This window comes from Actinia tenebrosa, unplaced genomic scaffold (genome assembly GCF_029948245.1).
Source record: "Actinia tenebrosa isolate PJP-AT-01 unplaced genomic scaffold, QUT_ActTen_1.0 PGA_scaffold11__36_contigs__length_13525064, whole genome shotgun sequence".
Lineage (NCBI taxonomy): Eukaryota > Metazoa > Cnidaria > Anthozoa > Actiniaria > Actiniidae > Actinia > Actinia tenebrosa.
The window spans coordinates 10,227,964-10,239,034 of record NW_028292571.1 but is presented as its reverse complement, the minus strand read 5'-3'; the positions used below and the strand labels follow the sequence as shown (position 1 = coordinate 10,239,034).

Here is an 11,071-nt window from a genome sequence, read left to right as displayed (position 1 = left end):
GAAATTACGCCCTATCTAGCTTACCTAATTAGCATTCAAACGTGTTTACTGCTGATAATAATAATAATAATAATAATAATAATAAAATAGAAAATATATAAAAATAAAAAATAAAAAAGAGGAGATAAAATTGAATTATATTATTAAGAGGATAATGTTATTATTATTTTTGTTATGGTATCCCTGTGGTATAGGTGGCACATTTCTCCGCACTTTTTGGCGCCTTTTCATACCAGCTCCAGACTCCAGATTCACTTTAAAAAAATGGCGAATGGCGTGCTTTTATGGCTTGATTCTAAAGAAGGTAAGTAAACACTGATACCTATGAGGCAACTATAGCTACTTTGCGATGTAGTTCTGAATATAACTAAAGTTTTAGCACAGTTCAATGGAAGTTTTTAAGGTTCAAACCCGAGTGTACGATATGTAAAAATTTACGTTTTTTTGGATAAAGAAAAGTGTTCTAAAAGTAGTCTAAAACAGTTATTTTTTGAAAGAGTACATAATAATCAGTATATTTGTTCGTCCATGAATGTCTTCTTAAAAACATTTTGAACATTTTTACAATAGATCAGCTGTATTTCAGTGAGCCAGTAGAAATATCGGCCATGTGCCAAACACTTCGTTGAGTGATTGTTCTTCTCACTAGTAATATCTCCACGGACTATGTGAAGGCCCGCTGAAATTTTTTAGCCAATTAAAAGCTTTTCATTTATAGCAATGCAAAAAAGTATAAACTATTCTAAATAAAGTAATACATTACGGTAAAAATATTTAACATTGAGGAGAAAAGCCGCACCATCAAAGTTTCTTCAAATAAAGTTCAACTATGTAGCCATCAACTCTATATCAATATTTGGTAAGCTTACCTCAGTTGGAAGTGGACAAATATTTCTTTTTGGTAAATTTTTCGCCATTTAAACTTTAAAATGTTGAAAATATGAAACAAAACTTGCAGATATTACAGCGAAAAAACCTATGAAATTGTCGACCATCTTGAATTTAGTTTGCAAAACCTAGACAAAGGAAGCCCAAAAAATTTAAAACCACAGGGATCCCACGCGAACCACAATATAAATTTGATAGTTTTGATAGATAATCAACTATAAGTCAGTCGACATCGGACAAAAAATCACGAAAATAGCCGAATCAATCCAATCACAATCTAGTATTTTGCTGAGTGTTTTATAAACATATAATAAGTAATAATTCAAATTAGAGAGTTTTAGATTGACGTTCACGGCAAACGTCAGTAACGTCAGTCATCAGTGAAAACTTCTCTTAAATAACTGAAAATGAATCGCAAAAAAATTAAAAGTAGCAGAAAAACAAAAGAATATTTGTTTGTGAAATGAAAGTTTGCAAGAGGTTGAGTAAAATACAGGAAAACGATGAAAACGTGGTCACGTTTGTCGTTTGCGGGAAGGAAAAAAAGTCAATCTAAAACTCTCTAGTGTCATTGCTAAGCTTCAACACTCAACTGCAAGTACTCATAAAGAAGTGACTAAATGCAGCTTAAAAATTCGCGAGCACATCCATACCGGTGAGAAACCATACAGGTGCTTTGTTTCACTTTGTTTAAACTATAGAATTGTAAGTATACTGCGACAAGATATTTAGTGATTAAGTAAAAAGGAATCGCCAAGACAGGAACAGATAAATGAAGGAAAGAAGGAAGGAAAGACGAAAGGAAGAAACTAAATAAATAAATCAGAAAGAAAGATAAATACAGAAAGAAGGAAAGAAACAAAGAAAGAAATTAAACAAGGGTCCAAATAAATACAAATAATGAAACAAACAAACAAAAATGAAACAGAAAGAGAAAAAAAATCTAATCGCTACATCTAAATCTAACCGGAGAGGAAGGGAGTGACGGGTTTGAAGAAGGGCGGGGATACTAGTCGTATCTTTTAGGGTTCCAGATTTGGTACCTCTAGGGGTGTCACTAATAGTCTATCCCAATCTGGAGGCATAATACTGACATACTAACAAATCACTCATGATTGTAAGCTGTACAGCTGATACTTGCTCCTTAATATGTGCTGAGCCCGTAAAGTCCTCCACTGATCTTGTAAAGCGCCATTGAGCTCCTGGAAATGGCGCTATATAAATTCATCCCTTTAAACCTTTTTTACCTTTAATTTGGCTTTCTAGTTTGGTGGAAAATTGAATATTGGTGACACAAATAGCACACCCTTGCCTAATAAAAAAAGGATATTGACTACGAGCTTGCTAGACGTAGAAGGCGACTTCAGGCTGCTGAATAAGTAAGCTTGAGAACCTTTACTGAAAAGTGAGTGTTTGTTGCGAGAACTTCTTCGGCGCAGAAAAACATTCCTGACACTAATTCTTGCAATCTTATAGACACTTCAGTCAGCTTCATAGGAATTGGCTAGTTTGCGCGCGAACTCATCGGCATAACTTACATCATACGACATGAGAAGGGGAAAAATCAACCTGTAAATGACACCAGTGAAAAAAGATCGGCGCATGCTCTTAGTCCGTATGCAAAGGAGTCTAAACGACTTTCAAAAACGCCTGATAAACTGGACTTTAAAAAATCGAATTCCAACACTTAGTGTCCATACTTGAAGCTTAAGGCTAATTTTTTCGTATTGTGTTTGTTAATCAATATCTTGGTCCCACGAAAGTATACTCGCGAAATTTATTGTATACTTGGAGAAAACAAACTTTTATTTTCTCATTTCTCTCGTTTTATTAACGGCAATTATAATGATTGTCGCAAGACCAAAGAAATGCGGCTTATTTACCTATTGGGTACTCTTAGTCACAACGGAATTAACGCTTTGCTTTTAACTAACACACTCTTTCGTCTTTCGATTGCTTCTTTCGTTTCCTTGCCCACCTTGTTCTCATTGGTTTCTTTTGTCTTGTTCTCAGCATATCAACCTCTCTCTTTTACTCCGACGAAGGACTAGCGTCCGAAACGTCAGTAAGTTTTTTTATCTTTTCACGGTGTATAATTTACCTTTTATCGTTACTGTTTCATTACAAACACCGACGCAGCTCACACTAGTTTTTAGCTAGTTATCTCCTTCCTTTACTTTCTCACTCAAACTCTTCTAAATTATAAAAAAAATACTGAAATACGCAAACGTTAATTTTCTCTATTGTCCATGAGATTTGAGTGTTGTATGTTGTAAGTATTATAAAATGTAATGATAGTCGGGCGTGTGGAGTGGTGCGTGTAAAATATAAGTTTAAGTTGATTAAGACAAATGCATTGATATGGATTCAATTCAAACAGATAATTTCATTCTCAAGGGAATGACACGTGGACTGAAATGGGAAAACATTACGCACACGTTAAGGAAGTTTAAGAACGTCGTCAAAATAAATAAATAAAAAAACAAACAGGAATATATGATAAATGATTTTTATTTCGATTCTAAGCTAAATTCCCCTAGATTGTTGAAAATAACTGTTTTAACATATACCAACAAAGTAATTTCAAAAATGTCATACAATATCTTCAAAACAGTGAAACTATTACTACTATAATTACTTTTAAAATGATTAATTAATAAAAACAAGGTGCTCTAAGGCCAGGATTATATCTGCCTTTTTGTCATCTCCCGTTGTCATGGTTACATCAGGTACTTAGCAACGGCAAGAGCCATGGTGAGGAGAGTCACGAACGTCACAGGCTTCAAGGGTACACCTCCGTTACACAGGTCACTGTAACAGCAATAGGCTTCACAATTTCCTGAGTTCTTGCAAGCTGTCTTGGCAACACCGCACCCGTAGCTGCTTGTGCATGTCTTTGCAACTGCATCGCCACCTTTTGCCTTCAAGCAAGCGATGCCTGAGCAGCTAGTCTTTCCACTCATGCAGTTCCCATTGCTGTTTCGACAGACATAACAGTCAATGGATAAAGCTAGATAATAATAACAATAACAATAACATTAATAATGATAATGATAATGATAATTATAATGATAATGATAATGATAATGATAATGATAATGATAATGATAATGATAATGATAATGATAATGATAATGATACTGATAACGATAATGATAACGATAATGATAACGATAATGATAATGATAATGATAATGATAATGATAATGATAATGATAATGATCATGATAATGATAATGATAATGATAATGATAATGATAATGTTAGATTTGCATTGATTGACATGTAATTATATATGACGATCGTATAATAATAAACACAAATACACCACAATTACTGGCGACGAGGATGGCCACATTGTAAAAATTCGGGAGGACTTCTTCTTGAAATATTGTGAGATTTCCTTGGTTTTCACAAACAAAAATGGCCTTTATTGGAAGAATAGAACCATTCGACGAAGCTACAGAAACATGGAGTGCCTACATCGAGCGTTTGGAACAATATTTTACAGTCAACGAGATCAAAACAGAGAAGAAAGTTCCCGCGCTTCTTACGCTACTTGGAAGTAAAACTTATAATCTCTTACGGAATTTAGCAGCCCCAGAAAAGCCTTCTGAGCTTGAGTATAATACCATCGTACACCTTTTGGAGAGACAACTATCGCCTAAACCGTCTGTAATCACTCAACGTTACCGATTTCATACAAGAATGCAAGACGAAGGAGAAACTATAAACGACTACGTAGCACAACTAAGGAAGTTGGCGATTCACTGCAACTTCGATAACCTGAACGACACACTCAGAGATAGATTAGTATGTGGAATCCGTAATACCGGAATACAGAAAAGATTACTTTCAGAATCTATGTTACCATTGGAAAAAGCTATCGCAATATCCGTAGCAATGGAAATGGCCGCGAAAGACGCCATTGAATTACAAGGTAAGCACAAAGAAGTTGGTGTAAACAAGATAGCTAAAGCAAAGCCTAGAAAACCAACCGAAAATCAGCTTAAACCAAGAGATAATACGTGTTTTAGATGTGATAAACCAGGTCATTCATCTAATTCATGTAAACATAAAGAAGCTACATGTTATTTTTGCAAGAAGAAAGGACATATCGAGAAAGCATGTTTAGCTAAACGCAGACAACAAACACGCCGCCATACACGCCGGAATGTACACGCCCTCGATAACAATGCCGATAGCGAAGACGAGTCGGACAGCGACAATGAACTTCCCGTAGGAAGCTTAGACATTAATTCGATAAAAGAGAAGAAAACTAAGCCTATTCAACTACCATTAAATATTAATGGAAAGAAAGTATCAATGGAGCTTGACACAGGATCAGCAGTTTCAGTTATGTCTAAAGATGAATTTGAGAAGCAAGTCGGCAAGGCTAAAATTGAGCCCACAAAAGTTGTTTTAAAAACCTACTCAGGAGAGAAAATTCATCCGTTAGGAATCACACGCGTCAAGGTAAAGTACAACAATCAAGAGAAAAACCTCGAATTATATCTAGTCGAGAGAGGCACAGCAGCACTGTTTGGCCGAGATTGGTTAGCAGCGATACAGTTAGAATGGAAAGAGATAAACAACGTGTTAACAATGAATAAGGAACCTGCAAGTACCAACAACGCACTAGACAATATCTTAAACAAATATCCAACAGTCTTTGAAGAAGGAATTGGGAAAGTGAAGGACATCAAGGCGACATTAAAGTTCAAAGAGGAACCGCAACCAGTATTTCTGAAAGCCAGACAACTACCATATGCCTTGAGACCAAAGGTGGAGCGAGAATTAGACGAGCTAGAGAAAATGGGAATAATATCCAAAGTGGAAACAAGCGAGTGGGCCACACCCATAGTTCCCGTACTCAAGAAAAACGGAAGAGTAAGAATCTGCGGAGACTTTAAGCTCACAGTTAATCCCCAGCTTGCAGTAGACCAGTACCCGTTACCCAGGATAGAAGATGTGTTCGCATCGTTAGCAGATGGAGAAAAGTTCACAAAGATCGATTTGAGGCAAGCCTACCTACACATGGAGATGGAAGAAAACTCAAAGAAGTATTTAACTGTGAATACGCACAAGGGTCTATACCAGTTCAACCGGATGTTGTTTGGAATCGCTTCTGCACCAGCAATATGGCAGAGGACTATGGAACAGATTCTGCAAGGAATACCATCAGTCCAATGCATCCTAGATGACATGATAATAACTGGTAAGGACAATACCGAACATTTTAACAATCTGGAAAGTGTGTTGAGCCGTCTGCAACAGTACCAACTCAAGGTCAACCTAGACAAATGCCAGTTCTTCCAAGATAAGATCGAATACTGTGGACACAAGATAGACAAGCACGGCATACACAAGACAGAGGAGAAGATTAAAGCAGTGAGTGATACTCCAGCACCAAAGAATGTCACTCAGCTTCGCGCATTCATTGGCCTCGTAAATTATTACCACAGATTCCTACCAGACCTAGCCTCGGTAATGAGACCACTCCACCAGCTACTAGAACAAGGTAAAGCATGGCAGTGGACGAAAGCATGTGACAAAGCCTTCGAGAAGGTAAAAGAGATGGTCACGTCAGATTTGGTATTGTGTCATCCTGATTCCAAGAAACCTATCCGCTTAGCATGCGACGCGTCACCATATGGAGTCGGCGCAGTTCTGTCCCATATCATCGATGGACAAGAAAGACCAATAGCATTCGCTTCTCGCACCTTAACGAAAGCAGAGAAAAACTACTCTCAAATTGACAAAGAAGCATTAGCAATCATCTTTGGAATCAAACGATTCCACACCTACCTTTACGGAAGACAGTTTACGTTGGTTACGGATCATCAACCACTAGTAACCATCTTCAGCCCAACCAAAGGCATACCAGTGACCACAGCTACAAGACTACAGCGATACGCTATGTTTCTATCAGGTAATACTTACGACATAGAGTATAGGAACACTAAGCGACACACTAACGCTGACGCCCTTTCAAGACTACCGTTCGAAGTAACCCCAGAGGATCAAAAGGAAGAAGCTGTTGACATTTTTCACTTAAGTCAGTTTGAACAGTTACCAGTGACAAGCGCAACAATCAGGCGAGAGACAACAAGGGACAAGATCTTAAGTAGAGTCTATGAACAGACCATGTCTGGATGGTCAACTAAGCCAGACGAGAAGTTACTACTGGCGTACTATAATCGTCGAGATGAAATCACAACGTATCAGAGATGTCTCATGTGGGGAATACGAGTAATCATTCCAGACACCCTAAGGAAACAAGTATTGGAGGTCATCCATTCAACTCACCTAGGCGTAGTGAAAATGAAAGCCCTCGCTAGAAGTCACATCTGGTGGCCAGAAATCGACTCCGAAATTGAACAGATAACCAAAACCTGCTCTGGTTGTAACAAAGTACGAAACAACCCAACAAAGGTACCCATCCACCCCTGGGAATGGCCAAGTTCACCTTGGGAACGTATCCATATCGATTTTGCTGGACCATTTATGAACAAACAGTTTTTGATTATAGTCGACGCACACTCTAAATGGCCAGAGGTGTTTCCAATGAACAAGATCACAGCAACAAGCACTATTGAGGTACTACGCTCAGTATTCGCAAGAAACGGCGTACCACAGCAGCTCGTTTCTGACAACGGACCGCAACTCACGTCAGAGGAATTTCAAACATTCATGAAGAGCAATGGGATTCACCATTTTAGATCAGCACCGTTCCATCCTGCAACGAATGGACAAGCAGAAAGATTCGTGCAAACCTTCAAACAGAGTATGAAGGCAATGAAATCAGAATCAGCCTCTTTAAACAAGAAGATAGCAAATTTCCTACTGATGTACCGCAACACACCTCATGCTACCACTAACGAAACACCAGCCAAAATGTTCCTTGGTCGAAACATACGTTCACGTCTGGATTTGATGAAGCCAGATGTAAAAAGCACAGTGCAGAAGAAACAAATGAAGAAAGCACTTGAGAAGAAAACACCTATACGCTTGTTTCATGATGGACAGCCAGTGACAGTTCGAGACTACAGAGGACAAGACAAGTGGGTTAATGGAACCATCAACACACAACTAGGACCATTGATGTATGAAGTCAAAACAGACGCTGGAAGTTATTGGAGAAGGCACACAGACCAAATCCAAGAAAGGAAGCATGATGAAAATCAAAGCGACCCTCAACCAAGACCAGCAGAAGATGTCTGCCCATCAGCAGTAGAACAGCCATCAGTCAGCACAACCCAGACAAGCAAGAAAGTTACCCCCGCTAAGAGCAACATGACGCAAGAAGGACAAGGCAAAGGACATCGATACCCAACAAGGCACAGAAGCCCACCAAAACGTTATATGTATGAACAATATTAGGACAGTCATAAGAGATATGAACATTCAGAGACATTATTATTGAGTTATTTTGTGATTCACAGTGATTCATAACTAAGAAGGGGAGGAAATGTTAGATTTGCATTGATTGACATGTAATTATATATGACGATCGTATAATAATAAACACAAATACACCACAGATAATGATAATGATAATGATAATGATAATGATAATGATAATGATAATGATAATGATAATGATAATGATAATGATAATGATAATAATAATAATGACATTATAAATAAGATGTCATTAATAATAATAAAGATTAGGGCATATCTACAGAGAAAGATAGCTTCACGGAATGATGGTTATTTGACTTCTTTTGCCATCGTAATGCCTTACACTTTTTTAATTTCTTTGGGTGGGTGTTATCGTTCTATCGTGCATACTAAATTTATTTTCAATAAGATAGAGATCAATATTTTTTTCTTATTTCTAGTTTTAAAAATGTTTATAAACTTTTTCTCCTTGTTACACATTTAGTAATTATAAATAGACTCTGAAGTTGTGTTGGCTTTAAAAATAAATAAAAATACGTACTCGATGAGTACATGTGTCTACTGCTTATCGATAAACAGCAACATTTTTGAATCATGTATATGTAAAATATTCACTTGCAGGTATTCAGGGCTTAATATTCTGCTTACGGTGCTCAGTTATTCCTTTAAAGCTTGTCACTGTAACAATCTGAGTCAGTTTCACATCGCATTGGCCTGTAACAATTAAGCGACATTGTTGACATATTTCGTGTAGCACAATACGCCAATTCAGTGGTCGTTTTTTGCGATAAATTCTTTCTAGATATTGCCAATACCTGAAAGCATTTTAATTAAACAACACTTGACACATTCCACGAAACCTGTGTGCCTTACGCTTGTTCCAAAAAAAACCAGATAAAATTCACTACAAAAATGGAGGCGATTACCATGCAGAAATATCTGAATCCTACGAAGCGACATTGTTGACATGCTTCGTGTAGCATAATACGCCAATTCAGAGGTCGTTTTTTCGCGATAAATTCTTTCTAGATATTGGAAATACCTGAAAGCATTTTAACTAAACAACACTTGACACATTCCACGAAACCTGTGTGCCTTACGCTTGTTCCAAAAAAAAAAAAAACAGATAAAATTCACTACAAAAATGGATGCGATTACCTCGTAGAAATCACTGAATCCTATAAAATCATGGTTTGATACGTTAGTCAAACGTTTCCCGATAAAAAGTCGTAAGCAGACGCAAAAAGAGCAGCCAAGTCGACCAGCCAGTACGCGGGACTTCGGATAACATCGGCTATCCTCGCCATGCGCCGCTAGCTGTGCATGTGGGATCCCGAAAGTAATCTAAAGTTTTACAAGCCTTACACTGGGATGAACTTTATGTCAGTTATGTCGTATGTCATTTAACTATATTTTTCGCTAGTTAAATAGGATATGAAGTATATCTGGGTAAACTCGATGGCATAGTGTCTACTGCTTATTAATATGCAGTAGACCAAAAATTAAGTTGTATTTATAATGATTGATTTGATAACACGGAAACTTTTAATTTGCAAAACATTTACAAGTATTCGAAGAATTTTGTTGCAAGTTTCAACTTATTTCGACCATGTTTTCTTTTTTCAAGTTCTATTTATTTTACCTAGAACTTTCCCTCTTGAATCAGTCATGTGAAAATGGTCGAGTGCGTATGCTAATAATCAAGATTAAGGTATGCCCAAAACTCTGCGGTGTCTGAACGTAAATTAAACTAACAAAACAAATCAGATTGTTGACAATAGCATATTTAAAACTTTAGTTCAAAGGTTTTTATTTCAATGATAATTAATGGTAATAGTAATAGTCCCGTTAAAGTTTTATTATTATCATTATTATTACTCATATCAAGCTTTAGCTCTATATGTTAGTGTCAAGTTGGGAGTAGTAGAGAAAGTTCACTCCATATATGGATGAATAATTTCATATTGGATTGTGCGGAAAAGCGGCAAAACAAAAGGCCGTGTTTTATAACGAAGTCGACAATGAACATTCGAGAGAAGAAAAAAAGAAAAAGAAAAACAAAAGACAAGTAACACAAGAAAAAATTGGAAAATCAAGGAAGATACGAGGACGATCCTAACGTGTGGGTCTGCCTCGAAGACAATACGGAACTACGACATCAATGGGTGATATGATTGAATGTAGGAAAAACATAATAAAGGTTACCTTAGTCCTCAGGTTTTTCTATTTTCTTTCTTCTTCTCGTAGGAGTATTAGTCGTATGGTATTGCTGATTATTTTGGATGTGATGCGGATTAGTACTGAGTCGGGGTCCATGATGTGTAGAAGGCTCTTTTGCTTGTTGTACTTTGTCCTTCTGTGTCTGTTGTTATCATGATATTTAGTTTTATATTATTATTATTATTATCCTTAATGACTTTGTTTGATCCCGATATTATTAGTCTATAATATACGGCGAATTGCCTTTTTCATTGAACATTATATTGGGGACAACTTCGTTTTACAGACATTGGACGAAATGAATGTCAAAAAAAATAAACAAAGAAAAAATAAACACTAAATACTACATTCCGTTTAAGAAATTTAGTTGTATCTAAAGAAACAGCGTTCAAAGTTTCATCGCCGACCTGCTGATTTCGCGAGCAAACACGTGCTTGAGGAAAATATTTGTTAAAAAATATTATTAATATCTTATACCGGCTTGTATTATTGAGATTATAATTATACTTACCAGAAGGTGAATCAGAGAAGCAAAACACTTGAGGAAATTATTCCG

At 36.8% G+C, this 11,071-nt stretch overlaps 1 protein-coding gene across 1 annotated transcript; it reads right to left on the bottom strand.

Moving 5' to 3' along the window:
• Positions 1 to 3,383: 3,383 nt before the first annotated feature.
• LOC148912515 (uncharacterized) lies at positions 3,384 to 9,255 on the bottom strand. The gene is made up of 3 exons (XM_089027192.1): positions 9,222 to 9,255; positions 8,944 to 9,009; positions 3,384 to 3,898 (listed from the first exon to the last, which is right to left on the bottom strand). The coding sequence occupies exons 1-3, from the start codon at positions 9,253 to 9,255 to the stop codon at positions 3,609 to 3,611; spliced, it is 390 nt and encodes a 129-aa protein (XP_088883318.1). The 3' UTR covers positions 3,384 to 3,608.
• Positions 9,256 to 11,071: the final 1,816 nt, after the last annotated feature.